This window comes from Mesocricetus auratus, unplaced genomic scaffold, assembly GCF_017639785.1.
Source record: "Mesocricetus auratus isolate SY011 unplaced genomic scaffold, BCM_Maur_2.0 Super-Scaffold_100676, whole genome shotgun sequence".
Classification (NCBI taxonomy): Eukaryota; Metazoa; Chordata; class Mammalia; order Rodentia; family Cricetidae; genus Mesocricetus; species Mesocricetus auratus.
This window is the reverse complement of record NW_024429266.1, coordinates 11,286,323-11,309,333: the sequence shown is the minus strand read 5'-3', so window position 1 is coordinate 11,309,333 and position 23,011 is coordinate 11,286,323. Positions and strand designations below refer to the sequence as shown.

At 50.0% G+C, this 23,011-nt stretch overlaps 1 protein-coding gene across 5 annotated transcripts in view; it reads left to right on the top strand.

The window, feature by feature from the left end:
- Susd4 (sushi domain containing 4) overlaps window positions 1-23,011 on the top strand; it is a 127,367-nt gene that overhangs the window by 87,554 nt on the left and 16,802 nt on the right. For all 5 annotated transcript variants that reach the window (XM_040737431.1, XM_040737432.1, XM_013119197.3 and 2 more), the window contains 2 exons: window positions 3,441-3,614; window positions 8,173-8,361. In XM_040737431.1, the coding sequence (XP_040593365.1) occupies window positions 3,441-3,614; window positions 8,173-8,361 (363 nt within the window). The remainder of the gene's footprint in view (window positions 1-3,440; window positions 3,615-8,172; window positions 8,362-23,011) is intronic.

The following is a 23,011-nucleotide window of genomic DNA, read 5'->3' as shown; positions in this document are numbered from 1 at the left end:
AGTGAGGAAGGTGACCCACACTCTGCCCTGCCCTGGGTAGCTGAGCTGGGAACGTTCAGTAGGTTGTGTGTGCATGCATGTGGTGGGGGTGGGATGCAATACATGTGTGTGCACAGGCATGTGGAAGCTGGGGACAGCCTGGAACGCCATCCTTCAGGAGTGCCATCCACCTGGTCTTTTGAGACAGGGCCTGTCATTGGCTTAGAGTTCACCCATTAGGCTAGACTGCCTGGTGAACGAGCCCTAGGGATCCGCTTGTCTCTGCCCTCTAGGGTTGTAAATGTACACCACGTCACTTTGCCTACACTATTGCTGCTGCTGCTGCTGCTGTTGTGGGTTCTAGGAATTGAACTCAGGTCTTCAGGCTTGCAAGCATGTTGCTGATTGAGCCCTCTCCCAGTCCCATTTTCAGCTTTTAATGTTTTCAGTTTTCAGTGAACTATTCTGGGTATGGCTCCTGTGTAAGCTGAGGAATGTCGGTATTCCTCTGTGAAGCTAACTCCAGCATTGATGACGATTACACGTATATTTCAGATCCTCAAGGTCCTGATCCTTTGCTAGAAATGAGGTCGATGGTTGTTTTACCATCACTGAAGCTCATAGGGGCAGATACTTACTCCAGGCAACATCTTACCTTGCCACGTAGTGCTCATGAACGATCAGAGTGGTTGTGATGACTCTGTGTGCTGCTGAAGTTGAAGGTCTGTCAGAGCTGGTTTGGACTAGCTTTCCCCTTGGCCCTAGAGCGTGCTGTAGCCTGTTTGCTCTGCTTTAGTGGGACCTGAACTCCAAAGCCTTACTGCTATGTGGTTCTCCCGTGTAGTGAAGTGTTAGTATGTCACAGTCTCTTTTTGACCAGAGTATTATCAACACACATACACACTGCAGCACACCAAACCTATGTGAATCATCCCACATTAATCTTGGAAGAAAAACCTGGGGGCTTCTCCCTCTGACCAGACAGCGTCAACCTGGCTGTGATGTCCAAGTGGACACTCTGTCCATAGACTTTACTCCCCAAACTGGCCACCTCCAGACTCTTCTAGCTAATTCTTAAAGACATTTAAAGTCCATGAAGGCATGGTTGCTTTGACATATACATTATCACCTCAAAAACTATTTACACCAAGATTTTACAGACAGATGCCTTGATAAATGTGTTTTTACTTGCTGTGAATAATTTCTGCCTAGTGCCATTGAGAAAAACATAATTCACATTTCCCATTAAGAAGACGGCAGCACTGGTGTGCAGAGAATTGTCAGTTACCTTGTGATTATTCTGGGGTTGATTTGGAGCAAATTAGGCTATTTTAACTCAGAAACTGTCTGTTTAACTTGAATAGTTAGAGCACTCTTTTCCACAGCCTGGTCTAATGTGAATGAGAGGCAAAACAGAAGCCAGTAGACAGCTCTCCAGCAGAGACCGTAGGGGGCACCCGGGTGTGCTCAAAGCCCCCTGGCTGGGCTCAGAGGACTGTGAGCTCCCGGGGTTCTTGGTGGAACTTTAGACAGCACCTCCTCCCTGCAGTCCTTTGCTGGGAGCTTGAATGGTTCTGGGAGTGGGAAGATGCTAGGGACGACCTGTGTCACTTGTTTCGAAGTGACGTGGGTGGGTCTTGCTCTCAAGTTAGCGGTGGCAAAGATAAGGATGCACCTGCATGATCTACAGTGAATGCCCTCTGCTCTCTCTCTCAAGGGGGCTTCTTGTCTGAGTCTTCTCCATTGCGCATGCCCTGATTTCTGGAATCTGCTGTGTCCTGCCTCATGCTGCTTCTAGAGAAACTAGTGCCAACCCTGTCATGTCCTCGATGGGCCCTTTGTAGAGTATCAGCTGCCAGCCACTGTGAAGTCCTCCCTTCCTACCTGTGCCAGGGCTCCCAGGGCTCGGGACCTCAGAGCTGGCAATTCCAAGCTGAAGCATCTTGATGAACAGCCACTTCGTGCATTCAGTAGACTCTGGGGAGCAGCTAAGAAGCCAAAGATCCCTTAGCACATTGGAGAATTTCTGGAGAAAGGTTCTGATAGGAAAAGCACTCCTCTTAGATTTTTGCCTTGTTTTCAAAAATATTAAGAATTCAGAAATTTGGAGTGTAACCCATCTCCAGGCCATGCATATAAACCTATGTGCATCTAAGATCAGAGCGTTTATCAGGGCTGGCAGCAAAGCCTTGAGATAGGACATCTACCCAGCAGTCTCGGTGTCCTGGCTTCTATCCCCAACACTAAAATAAAATAAACAAAAACAGAAACATTTAACAGAGAGCGATGGTAAAAACACACGCACAGTGGTCAGTATGACTGAAAGCGGCAACTCTGTGAGGTGCTCAGAGGTAGCATGAGCTGAGTGCCAGCTTGGCAGTGAGGAGCGCTGTGGTTTGTTTCTACGGTGAGTTGTGTGAGCAGATAGGACCAGAAGCAGACACTCCCCTTGCCCTCTTTGCTGTGTTTCGTCATTTTGCTGCATGCCCTCACTGCCCCTTTAACCTTTGTCTGTTTCTCCCTTCCGCTGTCCTTTTCACTTGGTCTCAGCCACTCCATGTGAGGGCATCGCATGCCCAGACGTCCTGAACCCTGGGAGGTTGTCCACAGTATGTGCTGGTCTGGCGCCCTTTGAAGAGCAAACCTGTAGATTGGAAGTGTCGGTAGCAAACACAGAGGCAGCGCAGCCTCCATGCTGTTCTGCACATCAGGCTGAGGCCAGGCACCGCACCATGCCTGGGTGGCCGCGGCAACCAACACATGACAGGCTACACCATGTTAGATCCTGTCCAAAAACACAGCCAGCTCTTCATTCATTTCCAGTGTTATTCAGAAGACCAACCGTCTGGTAGTATCTTACAGTTTCAGTTGCTGTGAAGAGGCACCATGACCACAGCAACTTTTATAAAGGAAACATTTAATTTGGGTGGCTCACTTGCAGTTTTAGAGGCTTAGTCCATTGTCATCATGGCAGCGTGCAGGCAGACATGATGCTGGAGAAGGAGCTGAGAGTTCCACATCTTGATCCACAGGCAGCAGGAAGTGAACTGAGTTCACACTTGACATTGCTTGAGCATAGGAGACCTCAAAGCCAGCCCCAAAGGTGACACACTTCCTCCAACAAGACCACACCTACTCCAGCAAGGCCACACCTCCTAATAGTGCTACTCCCTATGAGCTGATGGGGGCCAATTACATTCAAACTACCACAGATAGGAAAGTGTTGTAGGCAGCAAATAAAGTTGTTTTGTGAGGTGGTTCCTACACACTGGGTTCCTCTTTCTGTTAGTTTTGTGACACATGCTGTGAGCTTGTCATTTTCACCAGCGTTTGGTGGCAGGTGAGGTACCATGTATCTGTTTGTTGTGTAGTTTGAGACCAGGGCTGAAAATAAGAACTTCGTTGTAAAGCTGTTGACTGTTTTACATTGCAAGAAAAGTAATATTCATCTTTTATTGCAGACTGCCGCATCCCCCAGATAGAAGATGCTGAGATTCATAACAAGACATATAGACACGGAGAAAAGTTAATCATCACCTGTCATGAGGGATTCAAGATCCGGTACCCTGACCTATACAACATGGTTTCGTTATGTCGTGATGATGGGACATGGGATAACTTGCCCATCTGTCAAGGTATGAGATGGGAGCCGCTGTTGTCAACTGTACTTGTGGTGACTTCATTGCAAAATGTGCATGGTCTTGTCACACAGCAACAGACATTAGGTCAGAAAAATACAGTCACCCCACCTAGGTCCTCCCTGTCTTTCTGTGACTTCTCTTAGAGTTTCATCACTCCTTATGGTGACTCAGCTCCAGGTTTCCCAGTCTGGACAGGAGAGGCCTTTTTCCTTAGTATGTTGGGCAGCATACATACCCTTTCCATAGAAAACTATAAAAGTGGTTTAAGAATGGAGAGAACTGGGCTAGTGGAGGGACTAAGCAGGAGGCGCTCGCTTGCCAGCCTGAATTTGGTCTCTGGAATGTCCTAGTTGAAGGTAGGAAAGAACCAACCACCACAGGCACTCTGGCTTGCACATGTGTGCCCACACGCATACACACATACATGTGTGTCCAAGTGCATGCATACATACATGTGTGTGCCCCCCACAATAATAACAACAATAACAATAAATTTAAAAGAATTTGGAGGCTTCCTAACTGGCCTGTGAACATACAGATGAATTGTTGTCTACTTAATGGAAGTTGCAGGGTGTAATACTTCAGTGGTGGTGAGAATATAGTGAACCCATCGTACAGGGACTATTTTCTCTACATAATGTTATCCCTTTTAATAACGCATGAAAAACAGAAAGATAATTACATCCAAATACTTCCAAACCACACAGTAAACTTTTATCCTTTCTCATTTTTAAAACCTGCCCCAGCCACCATATACAGAGGGACCTGTTTTTGAAAATAAGCCCTTGAGTTCACATTAATTCTGATTTTATTTTTTGACATGTGACTTGGTCTAAAGGACCAAAAAGCCAATGCATAATTCATAGTCGGAGGGAGAAGGGAGGCATTCAGATGTGCCCTGGCATGTTCCAGTTGAGATGAATGCTAACTTTGTGCCTGGAAATCACACCTGGCATTGCTTTGTGCTCCCCATCGTCAGAAATAAATTGTTTCCCTACATGAGAGTCTCGGCCCCGAGAAGGAACAAAGGGTTCAGAGCTGGGAAGCCAGGGGAGCCCAGCCACTGTCACATCCCCTGCCCTGTGGCTTGGGTCACTAGCCTGCCCTAAAAGAGACGTGGGTTTTATTTATCTGTTCAGAGACTGTCTGTAAAACAAGCAGCTGGCGCCGGGGTTGGGCTGCCCATGCAAATAAGCATCATTAGCCACAGACTCAGTCCAGGGACAAATCCATTCCAGGGCTGGAGTCCCGGGTGAGGAAAATCACCTCTGACTCCAGCCACTCCCTGCAGCCCTGTTTTCTCCACACCCTTTCTCTGGGGCCTCTCGTCCTTTCTAGTTTCCCCTTTACTGCTTAAATGCACTGTGTTCCTTAGGAATTCTTCCCCATGGCCTTTTGGGGTATTATTTTAAAGAGTTCGGATACGTGCCTCTCTGTTGCTCTGTCTGGCCAATCTGGGTCCCTCTCCCTTTCTCAAATTCTGCTCAAGACGTGACTTTTCTAGGTCAGCAATAAGAGAACCAAATGCCTATTCCTTTTGTTTCCCTTTTTATTTGGTGGTGTTACTAGGATTTGAAGCTAGGGTTTCACACAGGCTAGGTCAGTGCCCTGCTTCTCTTTACTCCTAATTTTGACAGAATGGCCTCACTAAATTCCCCGAACAGAGTCCTACACTCACTCCGTAACCCAGAAAGGCCTTGAACCCGTGACCCTCTTGGGAGGCATCAGTCTCCCAAGTAGCTGGGATGATGGGCCTGCACCTGGTTACACTAGGATATGCCTCTTCAAACGCCACAGGCCCCGTCCTACACCATCACTGCTCAGAGCCCTCCATCCCACCGAGCAGGAGCCCTGGCTGTGCTGCGGCCCCAGCCCATCCTGTATGCTTTTGCTTCTGGAGACAGTCCTGCCAGCTGCCCCCGCACCAGCAGCCCTCTGGCCACCCAGCTGGCACAACACGGGAAGGAGGGTCCTAAGTAGCTGCAGACAGCCTGGCACCTCTCCGAGCCCCCTGGTGGACTGTAATTGGCTCTTAAGAGTGACATTTCACTCTAGAACCTTTATTTGCACCTATAGATCCAGGGGCTGAAACTCCAGTAGGCATCTCTCTATTACCAGAAGTGCAAATGGAAATCCCATCGAACTATTGAGTGGAAGCCTGTTTCCCGCTGTTATATTTAGGATGGGCTGTCTCCAACCAAGAGTGAGCATAGTGTATCTTTCCCTCTCAGTGCTGATTAGCAGTACAAATTAGAGCTCCTGCCTTCTCCTCAGGTGAAGTGAAGGGCGGGCTGCTCAGAAGCCTTTTGGGGGTAGGAGGCGGCTACTTTAGGTTTTGGAGAGTGATTTCAAGTCCTGCTCACTGTGGGGCAGAATCAGTTGTGATTTGGGGAAGACCAGCATCTCCCCACCAGCATCTTGTAGCTGGAACCCCGTCCCGGGAAGGAGTGCAGGGTCAGCACGTGTCAGCCACCTGAACCGTGTAAGCATCCCACGACTTCCTTTTGTTCCTGTTAATGGGTTTAGCTGCTGTTTCTCAACTGCTGATTCCATTTCTTCTTGGTTTTCACTCCTCTCTCCGACTCTCCACATTTTGCTGTAAACATTACCAGTTTTTAGCTCAGGACAAGTAAAAACCATCTAAGAGTTTCTAACACAGGTAAAGTACCTGCAAGCAGGACAGTAAGAGATAGGATCTCCAGGACCACAGAAACTGGGCTTGGCATGGTGGCAAGCGTCTATACCGCAGTGCTAGGGTACAGAGACAGGGCCATCGATCTCTAGGTCAGCCAGCCAAGCCGAGACAGTGATCCCCTGGTACAGTGAAGATTCTGTCTCAAAAGAAGCCAGGTGGTGGTGGCGCACGCCTTTAATCCTGGCACTCGAGGCAGAGGCAGGCGGATCTCTCTGAGTTCAAGGCCAGCCTGGCAGAGTGAGTTCCAGGACAGCTAAGGCCACACAGAGCAACCATATCTCAAAAAAAAATGAAAGAGAGATAAAGAGAGAGGGACGAAGGGAGGGATGGAGGCAGGAAGGGAGGGAGCAAGAGAAAAAACAATAGAAGACCCCTGACATCAGTCTTCAGCCCCCACGCAGACACACACACATACACACATGTGCACACATATACAGATGCATACATACTTATACTCATATACACACACATACACACACACATACACACATGTGCACACATATACAGATATATACGTACATACATATACTCATATACACACATACACACACTATACACACACACACACACACACACACTGAAGTAGCAGGAATTGAGAAAACCATGAGATGGAGTAAAAAGATGCTGATTTCTGTTCCTCTGAGGGGGTGTGGGGATGGTCTAGAAACACTCTGACTGGCTCTGGGTCAGGGCCTGTTCAGATTGTGGACCTGCATGGCCTCAGGCACAGCAGTGAGGTAGGTTCCACACAGTTGCAAGTGTGAGCGACTGTGTTTGTCCCTAAGTTATGCACCCTGGTGCCTCTCTTACCTTCCCTCACAACCTGCTGAGAGAGCCCCTCAAGCAGTGTCTAAGAAAACCAGCTCTGAAGGAGGGCTTGCTCATCGGCCGTTGGGCATGGAGTACAAGCCCTGGGCTTGGCAACTCAACAGGAAAGTGGGTGTTCTCATTATACGTCATTTGCTTCAAACACATGCTTGCCCCTGCAAGAATACCACCATAATGTCATCATTATGCACTCCAGTGACCTGACTAGATTCACTACCATCCTGTGGCAGCAGGAATGGTGCACACAGAATTCCGTGCCATTAGGAATGACACGGTCTTCAAGATACGAAAGCAGGCAGTGATTTACAAGTAGGAACCCAGGGTCCAGCTTCCCATTTGTCCTCTGACAGCACACGACTTGTTCTGTTTGGAGTACAGAGCCATCGTAAGTCTGTGTGTGTGTGCTTCCCATAGGGTCCTCCCTCCCATCTGGCCATTAGCAATCCTTGGACTCCACAGAGACCCACTGAGACAGACCTGGAGTCTGTCTATCAAGCCCTCTGGGGAATTCTCAAGCTTGGACACACTTTAAGACTCCTAACCTATTTCACTTAAAACTAGACATCCAGAAATATAGCAGTACCAGCCCAAGCAGGATTCTGGCCTGTGACTTGAGTTTGGAACAGAACCTGCCCAAGTCACAGACCCCTAGCCATCGTAATGTCTGTTTCCTCCTAGAGCACCTCAGTGGCCCTCATCCCCAATGTCACCGTAAATGACTTGGGGAGCTTCATAACCATGTTGTGACCCCCAGGCTCTCCTGGACACCAGGAGTTTGTAAAAGCCCCTCAAGGGATGCTGAGGTTCCATTCGGGACAGCTTCCCTGCCTGCATATGTGCTGATCCGTGTACCACCAGCCTCCCCCCTCTTCCCCGCTAACCCTGTATCTGACCCTGGTGGCACCATTTCAAATATACCAGCAAGCATCTGTCTCCACATAGCCCAAGGCTTCCGGCCAAGGGACAGTCCTAGAGAGTGCAAAGGCAGCCCGGGGGAGACCTTTCGTCTTTTCCTTTGGTGTTTCGCAGGCTGCCTGAGACCTCTGGCCTCTTCCAATGGCTATGTGAACATCTCGGAGTTCCAGACATCCTTCCCCGTGGGTGCTGTGATCGCCTATCGCTGCTTCCCTGGATTCAAACTCGAGGGTTCTGAGTATCTCGAATGCTTACACAACCTTATCTGGACGTCCAGCCCACCCCGGTGCCTTGCTCTGGAAGGTAACACATATTAGTTTTTTGGGAGTGGACGTGCAGGTGGGAGGCATCTCATTAAGGCCAGTAGTGACCTTTGCTTGCCTAGGTCCAGATCATCCACTGCCATGGAGCTATACTCCACATTAGACTCACCCACTCCCTCCCCGCCCATCTTAGATTTAAGGGGAAAAGGGGAAATAGAAGGAGTTGAAATAATCAGATGTCACACTGCAAAGTTAAGTGAAATGCCTTCAAAAATTCCCTTTCTCTGCACCAAATGGTAACAGATGGCATTGTGGCGCCATCTCAGGCTCACCCCTCATTTATTGCTGTGTCAATGTTTCTCTCATTTTCCCATGCCTTTATAGCTAAGCTGTAAGTGTCTGGCTGTAAGACGCTCTTGGAAGTCTGAAAGCAAGAGCCATCTCTACCCCGTTTTATGACTTCTGTACATGACATCTGTGTGGTTAGAGGGCTTTGTTGCTAAAGACCAGGAACCAGAGGTCTATCTTGGAGGGGTGTGGGGAGGCTGGCCTTCCATTTCCAGAATCAGGGCAGTGTCCTGGGCTTCCTAAAACCCTCTGCCATTGAAGTCTAGCATCCAGCTTCAGCCCTGGTTTCTCTCTGGTCTTGAAGTTTCAACTGATGTGTTTCGATCTGTAGACCAGACTGGCCTCGAACTCACAGAGACCCACCTGTCTCTGCCTCCTGAGTGCTGGGATTAAAGGTGTGCGCCACCAATGCCCGACTTCAACTGATGTGTTTCTTGACATCTTGAATAGATGGGTGGGGGAGGAGTTCTATGAGAAAATGGCGGCAGGGAGCCGGAGAACGGGGAGGCAAGGGGGACTTCCATTCCAGAGCCCCTTCCAAACCTGTCCAAAACAATAGCATGTCAAAGCAGACCAGTGCTCCCAAGTTTACAGCGGCATAGCTTCCTGTTTCCTTGCCGCAACCATCAGGAGGAGTAGGCTTGGGAGTTTGCTGTGGGGAGTGGAGGTTGGCCCAAAGGGAGTAGAGCGATGAGAGAATACTTTATTTCTAAAGAGAAGGGGTGGCCAGAACCATGGAGCCTCCCCAGAGAAGAGTTGTGGAACAGGTGGGAAGGAGGGATGGCCATGCCATGCCATTCATCCTGTGACAGTCCTAGGCTATCCCTTAAAATCCCCACACATCTCTATCTCCCATGTGCCCCAAAGTTCACAGGGGCAGGGGCCAGGGTAGAGGTGTTAGCATTGAGACACACTGGTATACTTGAATTGCTTGTAACAGATAGGTTTTCAATGGGAGCATTCAGTAAGAAAGTGTGTGTGTGTGTGTGTGTGTGTGTGTGTGTGTGTGTGTGTGTGTTTACTCTGAAATTCAAATACAATTGACTCTTTTCTACCTCTGTTTGTTAAAGCTGGCCAGCCCAGTCTCCAGAGGCAAGGTCACCCCTATTTCCAGTGTAGTTACCTCTCCATTGTCCACATACTGCCTGTGGGCCATGGTGAGTGTGAGCTCTCACAAAAGGGCCCACTTTCATAGTTCCTGGAGGATTTTCCCTAGTCACAAAACCAGAAATCAAGGGTAGTTTGAAGATACCATTGTTATGTTTTTATCAATTTGAAATGCCTGTTTTAGGATCTTTTCAAATTTGCCTTAACTGCGTTTCAAGTAGTCAGATTCTGTAAGCTTCATCTGGGGACTTGGAAAGCAGCTTTTTATGGAGCCTAGAGAATATGGTATGGCTAGACATAAAACAAAATCTAACTTCTGGAAGCAATGCTCTGAGGTTATAAACGGGGAGCTGTCAGTGGCGGTGGCTGAAAACAGGCCCATTGCTGAGCACATGCTGTTTCTGTTGCCAGCCTCAACTCTGGCCAAGGAAGGATCTGGAAACCCTTCGGGTGGCTGCCTGTGCCAAAAAGGCCACTCAGAGCCTCCCCCCCCCCCCCCGCACCCTTTAAGTACTTTGGCATCTTTGCTTTTAATGCCCATCTCTCCAAAATATCCAAGGAAATCGCTTATGAGCCCTTTCAAAGCAGCAGAGGAGGCCAAACGTACAAAGGCTACACCACAGGCAGAGTAAGTCAAGGGTTACTCCATACTCGGGACCGCACTGAAACTCAGGCAAGCAGCGATCAGACACAGCGGTACACACCTGTAATCCCAGCTACTCAGCAGGCTGAGACAGGAGGATTGAGACTGCACAACACAACAAAATCCTATCTATTAAAAAAATCAAACAGTAAAAATGAAAGCACTGGGTCTGAATAAAATAGAAAGCTTCATGGGAAAGTCATCCAGGAAGTGACAGTGTTTTAATTCTTCCTTTTCATTTTTAAGCATCGCTGCATTGCTTATTTTTCATTGCAGCGTAGATCAGCACTCCCTGGCAACCCACCCCTCACAGGAAAGGTCACCCACCTTTCCCCTTCTCCCTGTCGTGTGAAGCACATGTTTCACATAATTTGATTTTTCCTCGTGGTATAGTAAAAGCTACCTAGCTGCGCTATGTATCGTGTGCTGTGGTGGAGGCCTTTTAAATCCGTTAGTGTCCTGATGCCAGCAGTGAGCGGGTGTGGACAAGCGGAACTGTGAAAAGCTTTCCCCAACCTCCTCACCTCTCACTTAAACCCAGCCTCCCACCATCAGAGGACCTGTCACTCATGCATGGCACTTCAGCTGCCCCGAACTCAGCCTGCACAGTTGCTTGTGCAGCATGCCTAGTATCTGGGGTTGGATCCGCAATACCACATAAAGCAGGTGTGGTGTCACACCTGTATCCCATCACTCAGGAGGTCCAAACAAGAGACTTGAGAGTTCAAGGCCACCCTGTGCTATACAGTGAGTCAAGGCCAACCTTGGCTACATAAAACTACATCTCGTTGGTGGCGCCCACCTTTAATCCCAGCACTCAGGAGGCAGAGGCAGGTGGATCTCTGTGAGTTCAAGCTCAGCCTGGTCTACAGAGTGAGTTCCAGTACAGGCTCCAAAGCTACAGAAAAACCCTGACTTGAAAAACAAAATACAAACAAACAAAACAAAACAAAAACGCTGCATCTCAAAAATAATAAAATGGGATTGAAGAGTTGGCTCAGTGGCTGAGATCACACACTGCTCTTAAGAGGACCTGAGTTTGGTTCCCACACTTATGTCGGGTAGCTCACAACCGCCCGTTACTCCAGCTACAGGGGAATCCTTTGCCTCCAGTCTCCGCCTACCTGCTCTCATGTGTGTGGTGTGGGGGGGGGCACACACACAGTGGATTTAAAATAATGAAAATCTGAATAGAATAGACTAGGAAGTGGTATTGATCATACTTCATGGAACTATAAGGCTTCAGCATGATAACAAATTCAATTTCTCTCTTCTTTGTTTTTTGTTTTGTTTTGTTTTTGTGTGAGATAGGGTCTCTCTGTGTAATAGCCAGATTTAATATTTTTAAGGAAGTACACCTAGTATTAGTCTGCCATAACTCTTAGATTTAGGTATAAAGTCACCCTAAATAAATTACGACAATGAATAAAGTGTCCAGGATTTAAGGCTCATGTGTCGTGACACTATTGGATTGTTCAGTTGCTCTCCAGTGTCTGCGTGTTCTCAGCTGTGTTTGGAAATACCTCCCGTTAACAATGGCCAGTTAACTCTGAGAGCTGGCGAGCTACGTGCCAGACTCTCACCACTGTGTCCTTTGGTCCCTGTGACGTGCCTTTTCTGCTCTACGCCCCATCTGATGATGAGCAAACACAGGCTGCTAAAAGCTCAGGCAGGTCGAGTACATGCCGGGGCTGGGCCTCAAGCCTGGGCCTCTGTCATTTGAAGCCAGGGGTCTTGTCTAATTAATCGGTTCAGATTGCCTTACAGTCTAACAGAAAGATGATTCTGATACTTTTACGGTCATTTTTGAAGTTGAGAAATCAAAACAATTGCTGCATGGGAAGGAATTTGTCTTTCTAGCCTAGTTGCCCCCTAGAGATATGCTGGAAGGAGGCTGTTGGCATTTACTGCTGTCTCCCAGCAGAACCAGGTATCCTTGGCTACAGAGGAGCCCTGTTTCAGTAAGGGAGCTAGGCAGAGATCGTTGGTCCCTTTCTGACTGAGGCAGTGACACCTTGGTGGATGGCAGGATTTGTGCAGACCCTCATGCGTGACCCCTTCTACACACGGCCCCGCTTCCCTCGTGGGGTGAAGACAGCATCTGAGTGACCCCATCGTCAAGGTCAGGCTTCATGAGGAGGTGATCATGAGGAAGGAAAAGCCATGGTGGCTCCGTCAAGGGTTGCGTGGACCATTCTGAAGGTTGTGCATTTGAAACCCTGCACTGGTAAACTCCTCTGACTGACAGGGGACACATTCTGGAAGACACCTGTGTTCCCGGGTTCCTATCATGTGATTTGGCCTCTGTGAACACAAAGCCGTAAACACTGCTGTAGCAGATGACTATGTTGATCTATTTGGGCGAGGAAGGTTCCTTGCGGGTCCTCATACGTTGGCATCTTTTGTAGGTCTGTGTGTGTTTGTCCTCGTGTGGCTGCATCTTAATTCTTTCCCTTCTCAGGCCCTTTGATGTCTGTCACTGTCACCTCGGTCTGTCTGTTTCCCATACATACTTATGCTGAATCCAAATCTTAAGTTTGCAAAACATCTTCGTTAGTGAGCATGAGCAGTCTCCCACTTCCGGGTGCCGAGAACTCTGCTACCTCTTTCCTGAACTCTCCGAGGCCCAGAGTAGCACTGACCCAGGCCCTGGGGAACTGCATGGAAAGGGAAGGATGTAATTCGGTTGTTTGCAGAGTTGGCAGTCTAGTGGGAGAACAAGGCAGACGTCACCATCTAGACACCCACGTTGTTGCTATAGTCTGCGCATCCGCACACACAGCTGCTTTACCAAAGGGCGCATCAGAGCTGCTCTGGGGAAGAGTGGGAGGGTAGGGGCAGGGGGAGGTACCACTGAAAAGTGAAATGTCTACCAGAGACGCCTGGCTCGTTATTTCTCAGACTCTGAGCAGGAAGCTGCACAGAGCTCCCCAGACTGTGTGGATGCCTTAGCGCATGGAGGCTGCTGGCCCAAGGGCTTCGAGAACGGGAGTGTGGGCATCAGACAAGTGAGGGAACTGTACAGGTAGTGGCTCAAGGGAATCCGGTGGACACACAGTTGAGGAGAAGAAGATAAAAACTGTCTAGAATTCCTAAAACGCTGGGACTGTGTGGAAGGCCAACCGTGTGTGGTTGCAGAAAAGTGTTCTCTTTCTCCGAAAGGACTGTTTAGTGTCTGGGACATTCTCTTGTCATCCAGGCTTCCACATGGCCTAGAAGTGGTTTGTGCGCTGTGCATATCTAGTTGCAGAAATTCATGGCAACAGTTTTCCCAAATGGTGGATTAGGGACAGTGGATCGTGTGACCATGGGTATTCCAGGCAAGCGGCAAGGTCGAAAGGATGGATGACTGAAAGATGAACTTAGAATTCCGAATCTGTGGCTTATGGCTTCTGCATACTTAAAATCTCCATTCGTAGTCTTCACTGTCCCCGCAGCTCTCTTCCTTGCGGGGAAGGACGGTTTTTCTGGGGCTTACACTTTGAGGGGACATGGTGCATTGAGATGAGAAGGCACCATGGCTGGAGAGTGAGGCACTGATGAAGCAGAGAAGAGGCAGGAAGTGACATCAGGCTGTGAAATCACAAGGCCCACCCCCAGTTACCCTCTGGCTACAGGAAGTTTCTGCCTCCTAAGGTTCCCGCCTTTTGGTTACACACCAGGTATTTAGACACACCAATCCTCCTATACACATTTTATATTAAAACCACAGTTTTCGGGCTGGAGAGATGGCTCAGCCGTTAAAGGCTAGGCTCACAACCAAACCACAGTTTCTGTCCCTGGTCCCTCTAAGCTCAGTCCTCTCTCCTAGTTCAAAGGGCATTCAGTCCAACCTCTGAAGTCCCCACATACTCTTTAACTGTCCTAACACTGTTCAATTGTCCATAGTCTCTTCTGAGTGTAAGTAAGCATGAGTTTTCAGGCCCTGCTGCCGCTTCAGCCACAAATGAACACACAGAGACTTATATTAATTATAAAGTTAGTGGCCGATGACTAGGGCTTCTTATTGGCTTGCTCTGTCTTAATTATTAATCTAACTACTAACCTGTGTATTTCCACGTGGTCTTGGCTTACCGGAGAATGCCGGACCTGCAACTTCTTTGCCTCCTACATGGCGACTGTTCTGGCAGGCTCTCCTGCCTACCTTCCCCAGACTTCTCCTCCTCTCCTAGCCCCTCCTATCTTCCCGCCTCATTGGCCAAACAGTGCTTTATTCATCAACCAATAAGAGAAACACACACAAAAAGACATCCCCGTCATCTGAGACCACAGGCACTCTCTGTGAGCCTGTTTTAAGAGGGCAGTATAGTCCATCACGGAATGGGGGTGAAGTGAGGACTTGTCACATCACACTGGCAGTCAGTCCCTCACTGCTGAGTCCGAGGACCTGGACCTGCGGTTGGAAGTCCTTCTTTCAGTAGTACTCTAGAAATAAAGTGTGGGGCCATGATTCCCTCTGGCAAACACCACACAGTCAGTGAGATCAGGCTTTGAAAAGAAAGACACTCAAACGAGCGCTGTTTGCTGTTTAATTAAATGCCTGTGAGATTCATGTATTCATTCAGCAAATGTTTTTATGCTTAGCTGCTGTGGAGTCTGCAAGACCCAGAGATGAGTTAGTGACTTAAGATCTCTGCTGCTCTGGGGTGCCTGTAGTTCTGGCTGCTCCAGGTGAGCCCCGCAGTCCCTGTAGGCGGAGGTGGGCTCAGAATACCCCACCTGTCAGTCATCTAGGGCACCGGCTGCCAGCTCTGAGACCAAAGTGAGGCCTTCCCGGTTCCGAGAGGACTGAGGGGGCTGTGCTGGTGGGCTGCTTGCAGTGGATGGGTCGTCTCCAGAGAGTTGGTGTGTTTGTCTGTTGCATTATCCCCAAGAGGTGCAAGCAGATGGCTCTAGTCAGCGGTTCTCAACCTTCCTTACTCTGTGACCCTTTAACGCAGTTCCTCGTGTTGTGCTGACCCCCAACCATAAAATTATTTTCGATGCTACTTCATAACTGTAACTCTGCTACTGTTGTGAATCATGATGTAAACATCTCTGTTTTCCAAGGACTTTGGGGGTCGGGACCCACAGCTTGAGCACGGCTACTCTGATTCTTTATCTCTGATGATTTGAGCAGTGGCTGCCCCAGATGGTAAAGGCTGTCTTGGCCGCATGCCCGGCATTGGTGCCAGGAGCAAAGCTCATAGACCTCTGGATGGCCCAGTGTGATCCCCCGTGCCTGCATGGCCCAGCTCACTCGGAGAGAAGGAGGTGTAATCAGCGATGGATTCAGTCACCCAGCAAGCTACGGTGTGGTCGCCTCAGAACTCACTGGTGCCCAGCCTTTTAGGTTGGCATTTTTTTCATAAGAAAAGGGGGATAAACAAGAAACGGAAGAACCCTGTTTGGCCAAATGTGAAATAACTTGAAAGGTTCTAATTTGAGATCACAGCTCAAAGCCAGCTTGGATGTGGGGACTCATTTTGTGGAGTACTTTGTTCCCAAGTCAAAACACATTCAGGTACCAGAGGCAGCCGGCTGGCCTGAGAGATGTCTGCTGTGATTTCTCCCTCTAGGAGAAGCACCCAGGGACTTCAAAGGAGAGGCGGGCAGAGTCTGAGCATCCTGTAACAAGCCTGCCTTGCCTGCAGCAGAGAGCTCCCGGGAGACAGGCTGCCCAGCCCACACACCCAGTGCCCCACTCTCAGCCCCGGGCAGGAGGCAGAAAACTGGGAGCACTGGAGGTCCAGCCTCTTGCCAATCCTGGCCCACGATGGAATCCACTGCCCACCACCACCACCACCCTCCCCCCGCTCACTTCTTTAAGCCAGAGGTGGGGTCCCCGGTGCATGTGTGTCAGCTTCTTGCCGCCTCTCACCAGGCAAACATGGCAGACTTGGAATCTCTCTCCTTCCTGGTGTCCAAATAAGAAAGGCTTAGATTAGATGTGCAGCTTAGTTCTCCATAGAGAATCCCACCTAGGACTTTGAGAACAAAGGAGCTGGCAGAAGAAAAGTCACCTCAGGGGCATCATGGATCTGACAGCCCTCCCCACACCCACACCCACACCCCGGCAGAGCCAGGTATCGAACCCAGGGCCTTGGACATGCCAGGCAGGTAAGCCGTCTGGTAAGAGTCTCTTCAGGTAGCCCAGGTTGGCCTTAAACTTGATGTCCTCTTGCTCTAGAACACTGAGATTTGCAGGCCCGTGCCGCCACAGCTGGCTTCCCCATGCTCGTTTTGCATTAGAGTTCACAGAAGACAAAGCCACAGACTTCTCACCCACCCTACCCTGTTGCACTGGAACCTGTCCTCTGTGGGGATGAGTGCGAGCATTGGCAATGGCTTGGCCCTGAAGTCTGGAAATGCTCTGCCCATTGAGGGCCCCATACACAGCCCCAGGCTCTGACATTACCAAGTGGCTCTCCCGGTGGAGGGCCCACACGTCTCCGTCACCTCTCCCGTCTGTCCTAGCATTCTTCAGCAGGAGGAAACAGTTCCCCGAAGGTCGCTATGCTCGGAGCAGCTCCTTGCTGGAATAGGAGCTAGTTCCTCTCCTCCCCTCCAGTCCAGGCGTGTCCTCACACTCCAAACTGCCTTAAGTCGCCTGTCATTCCCAGACACCCAGTGGTGCCTTTATCCTGTGATCACATCTCAGTCATAGGCAGAAGCAGATACGGTGGCAGCTGAGAGGGACCCTGCCCTTCCCCAGGCCTCTGCTGGATCTCGGCTGAATTCACTGCAATCCACTACTCTGTCTGGACTTGAAGTAGAGCAGAGAGAAAGACATAAGAAACATCACGTCCCAGAACACGTGTTTTCTGAAACCCGGGCATTCTGACACCACACCTTAGGCCTCCAGGACCCAGAAGCCTCCTCTTGACTGTTCCTTACCGGGGCACATCCTGCCCAGGGAGGGCCCCTCACTTGGGCTGCCTGTGAGGGGCGGGAGGCGGGGTGTCTCCGATTTGGGGCATGTGTGTCCCCTTGGGGAGACCAAACAACTCACCGTCACAGCCAGTCAACCCACTAGGAGCAGCTGTCCACTCTGTCTGCTTGTGGAGCGTCACCTGAGAAACAGGCATGCCCCTTGTCTTTCTTCAGTCGTGAGGCAATTCCAAGTCATAAGCCCTTTGACAGCAAGGAAGTGGGCTGGATGAAGCCCTTGCCTTGGTGCCACCTACAAGGGAGAAGCAGCCCTGCCACAAGATGGCGCTCTTTCCCTGAACTTCCCATTGCCTTCCTAGAGGGACTGTCCCCAGCCATTGAATGACCTGTTCTGCCACCCACGGGCACCTTCCTCATCCACCGCTGTTCACTGCAGTGTGAGGTTGTAGTATGCGAATTTTCGCAGGTGTCTATATTGAGGGGACAGGAATGGCCTATGATTGTCCCCAAGATACCTGCACCCCTGCATACAGCAGTAGTCACTGTGGGAGTTCCTTTCCATCCTTCCCTCCCTCTCTCCTTCCCAGATAAAGCTCCAGTACCAACCAGAGTTGTATTGAACGCTTGGGGCTCCGCTTATTAGAATTCAAGTCTTGCTCCCCACAGCTGTAGTGATAATAGCAGTGACCAAGCGGTCACCTAACCCCTCCCCCACAGCTTCCCACCCTCTGAGTAGACCAGCTGGCCCGGGCACAGTCTCCATTAGCCTCTTCTGGCCCCTGAGGCTCCCCGCAGACTCACCCGCCACCCCGGCAGCAGCTGGGTGCAATATCAAATTGAATGGGCAGAAAGTGAAAGAAAAGAGCAGGGGTGCCTTTTTCCTCTCCTCTTCCCCGACACCGCGGTGGGGCGGCGTCTGTTCACAGGGAGTGCAAGGAGGCTTCCGGATTTACCTGCTTGCCCCAAGCTTTCCCCTTCTCCACCACTTCACTCTCCACAGAGGGGTCAGGGGATTTGGGATTACTGTCCTCTAGGCTCTGAGGCCCAGAGATGCTCTTAGCAAAAGAGTATTCCCTGTAGCTTTGTCCCAGGCTATCCCTCTTTCCAGCCGGCTGTATTTGATGTTTCTTTTTTACATAGTGTGTTCCTACTCAAGATTTTATGAAAGAAGAGTTTTGACCAGGTTTCTTTATGTTTTGGTTTGTTTGTTTGTTTATTTGTTGTTTTGTCTTTTGTGTAGCCCTGGCTGATCTAGAAGCCAGTCTGTAGCTGAAGCTGGTTCCAAACTTGCAGCAAGCCTCCTGCCTCTGCCTCCAAAGTGCTGAGATTAACAACTTTGTGCTACCACACTCAGCCATAAAAATCTGGACAACGTGCCCTGAGTTCTGCCTTCCTGAGAGCAGAGGAATGATTTGCTGAGGTCATGAAAACCCTGGGGCCTCTTCTCAGACTGCCAGGCTTCAACTCCGCAAGTGATGGCTAATTTATGACCTCAGTGAGGAGCCTGGCTTCCACCAGTCAAGGTTGGATGGCATTTGGGGATCTTATTCTCAAAAACAAAGGAATTGCTTTGAAGACAAGTGTGTGTTTCCTGGGTCTGGGAGAGAGGAAACGTTGGGCTTGCTCCACGTTAGGCATGGGCTCTTGAAGCCCTGTCTGAACTCAGAGGTCAGTTGTGAGTGCAGACGCTCTGGTGATGTCATCCCCTTTGCCACTTGGTGCCCTCACAGCGAAATGCCTGTCGCTGGCACTGTCTACCTGACAGCCTCCTTGCCAGTGACCCCCAGGAGGCATTGTATTAGCAGGAAATGCAAACTCGCAAGCCAGCCTGTTAATTTATTGTTCATAAGCCACAGTAAATTATCCTAACGCTTTTTTCATGCACTGCTCTACATGACAGCGGCGTGATTACGAGAAAATAGCTGCTTGCACGCCGCACCAGCTTTCTGCACAATTGCTGGACCCAAGATTTTCTCCCTTTCTAGGATGAGTTATTGCCGGTGATGCCTTCACTTTCCTCGGTCACAGAAGCTTGTGCTTCAGAGAGACTTTGCCCTAATGTTGACAGCAATTTCCCCCTGCTCTCCAACCAACCCCCCCCCCGTCCCCCTCTTTCCCTCCACTTTTCCCTCCTCCTCCTCCCCTTCTCGTTTTCTGCCTATATTGAATTAGAAACACTGACATTTTTCTTTTAAAAACACTCATTATGGGGCTGGAGAGATGGCTCAGTGGTTGACTGCTCTCCAGAGGGCCAGGGCTCCATTCCCAGTGGCTCATAACCCATTGTAACGCCATTCCCAGGAGATCTGATGCCCTCTTCTGGCCTCCTCAGGCACTGCATGCTCATGGTGCACAGACACACAGGTAAAATGCCCATGTATATTGAAGCCCCCCCCAACACACACACACACAAACCAAACAAACAAGAAAACTTTGTTCCTGTTTTTCAAGCAGACCCAAGACCTTGGGCTTTTCTGCTGTTGGTTTCTAGGCTAATTTCCTATTATTGCAACTCACAGATGGACCCAAACTCCCCATCCTCCTCTTCCTGCGGACCCACCATTCACAAACTTAGCCCCTTGGCAGGGCCTGCCTTGTCTCCTTTCCTTCCTTTTGTCCTGTTGAAATGTGAACATCAACCCCCATCTCTCCTGGACTTTGACAATGAAATGCTTTTCCTTTCCAACTTCATTTAGGGGAGAAACTTCAACTGAGGTCAAAGGATCAGATCAGGGGGTTCTTCCTCCCCAGAGAGGACCCCAAAGGAAAACCACCCATGCCAGACCAGAGCCTCCTCACAGCCCATCCCTCCACTCTCACCTGGCCTGTCACTAGTCCCGCCACTCCTGTTTGGGGCAGATGCGGGAAACGTTCCCATTGCCGTGTTCAGGGCTCTCACTAAAATATGGCCACACCATGGCCCTGCAGTCCTTCCCGTCTTTTCAGCTGCAGATGAACAAGCCTTTGTTTCGCAAGGCTTAAGTGCCAGCTCCCTGGAAGATGCAGAGAGAAGTCATCATCTGTGACCAGAGCTTTGAGCCCCTCCCAGGAGGGGCGACTTCATTATGCTCAGGATATAGATGGCCACTACAAGTGGGAAACTCTCCGTTGTTTGTCCTTAAACCCTAGAATCTCCTCCAGCCCTGCTCCAGGCAGGATTTATTTCCTCCTTCCCTCCCTAGGACATTAGATGACTTGTATTTCATAGTAATAAAACCCCTTGAAATCAGGTACAACACAGAAAGTAATAAATTCCCTTCATCACCATTGCTCTGGGGCCATGCCAGCCTGGCAGAGTGGTTTGGGGCCATTCCCCCTGGTTGTTCTCTTCCCCTTCTCTTTACCAGCCCCCTTCCCCACGGGCCTTCATGAACCGCCACTACAGCCGCCCTCCGCTTCTTCCGGAGGCGCTAGTGTGGGAGGCGGTAACGGCCCACCAGACCCTGTAGACCTTGCACTTTTGACTGTGCCTTTAGTCAGCCTAGAGATCACAGAGAAGTCAAGGCTGGAGAGGCAGTGTACCCTAAACACCTGTCCCCACCTCACTCCAGCTCTGCGGGTTCTGTTTACCAACTTGTGCAGCAAGGTCTGTACTGTCAGACCTGTCTCTCCTGCCCAGCCTCTGTTGGTTTGTAGACAGGGCCTGTTACAGTTTAAATATGGAATGTTCCCTGTGGGCAGGCCTGTGTTTGAATGCTTGGTTCCCAACCAGCAGTCCTGACTTGGAAGATGGTTGAACTCTCTGGGTGTGGGCCCAGCTGTCAGATGTGTGACCTAAGGTACGGCTGAGGGGGTTCAGGCTGGGTGTGCTTCCTACATAAGCCCTTCGCTTCCTGACTGCTGAAGCCATGCGGCCAGCTGCTGGCCACTGCCATAGCTGTGAGCATGCCTTTGGTGCCTGGGGGGCAGGGGCTGTATCCCCCTAAGCCAGGGGTTCTCAACCTCTCACAGTGATTGCCTGAGACCACCAGAAAACACAGATCTTTGCATTATGATTCATAACAATAGAAATATTGCAGTTATGAAGTAGCAATGAAAATAATTTTATGACTGGGGGGTCACCACAGCATGAGGAACTGGATTAAAGGATCACAGGGTTCAGAGGTCCGAGAACCACTGCATAAACCATTAACCAGAGAAAAATTCTTCCTGTCTTTCACTGTTTCTGTCAGGGCAGCAGAAGGCTCACCAGCACAGGGTCTCACTGTGAAACCCAGGCTGACCTTTAACCTCATCTCTTCCTGTCCCGGCCGCACAGGTACTGTGGTTACTGGCAGCCCTACCCACCGAGCTTTCATTTTCTCCTTCTATATGGGAGGTCTGGTTTTGTAGAAAGATCCTGCCTGGTTCTAAATGGCTCCCAGCCTTCCTGTAACACGGAAGAATTTGGAGAAGACGTTGTCTTGTCCGTAGCTCCCTTTCCTCCTGGAAACAGGTGTGAAGAAAAGTCTAGGCTCTGGGCACATTCCGGACTCTTACTTTGTCCCTCGATGGGTAAGAACTCAGTGCAGGGCTGGAGAGACAGCTCAGTGGGTCAGACGCTTGCTGTGCAAGCATGAGTTCAGCACCTACATACAAGCAAGATGCGGTGGGGTAGACCTTACCATTTCAGTACCAGGGTGGGAGGCAGGAGGCAGACAGGCCGATCCTGGGGGACCCACTGAAAATGGCAGACCCCAAGTTCAGTGAGAGACCCTATCTTTACAAGGTGGAGGGTGATCAAGGTTTAACCAGCACTGCTCTGCAAACGCCTGGTCAGGATTAGTGAGCTAAACACTCGCGCGGCCCGTGTAGTGAGTAGGTGGTCACTGAGCGAGACTTTTGCAATCACCACTGGAATTTTCTCTTCTTCCTCACAATATGGCTGAAACCACCAGCTGCCTCTCGTTCTTGAGCGTCTGCTTTTGAGTCGGCCACCCTGTGCTCGCTCATTTACAGGCTTGCTTCTGATTCTTATAAAGTGCCTGCGGCGTAAGCATTGCCGTTCCTGTTCTTCAGATGACAGAGGCTAAAGCTCAGAAAGGGAAGTGAGAATTAAGTGCATGAAATGAACCTAAATCAGAACGGAAAGTCCCCCAGCGCTCAGTGGTCACTCGGGATCTGAGCCAAAACCTGAGCCCAAGGCCGCTCACTGGGCTCCGACAGCAGAGCGAGCTGCCTAACAGCCGAGCTGCCTGGAGCCTCGTTACCCCGCGACTTGCTCTGTCTTCTCCTGGTCTCGCTCACTCTTTGTTCTGCTCCATTCTTCAGTGCTTCTCAGGATTTGCGCACATGTCATAAGACTGTAGTGCCTTATCGGAAGAGCGCGTGCTTTCTCTTGCAGAAGACTGGTGCACTTCATTCCAACATGGCTCTTAGCAGCGCTGTGTACAACAGCCTGAGACGTAGCTGTTTTCCATGTGTAAGCTACAGCCGCATCCAAGCATGTGTGCACACCTGTGCACACGCTCACACAGGACCAATGACTGTCCCTTGTCATCACTGTTTCCTCATCTGCTAGGACTTTCAATAGCATCAGAACAAGAAAGCACCCGTTTTCTTTAAGGAAAAAAGAGACGACAGCACAAAAACTCAAGCCTCAGTTTGAGAGCCCGAGGCGAGAGGGTCAAGAGCTGAGGACTCTGTGGGCCCCTGGGACCAGAAGGTGGGATCTCCTGGTAGGAAGTGACCTTTGACTTTGATAGCTGATAAATGCTAAAGGATTAGAAAGGCATCCGACCGC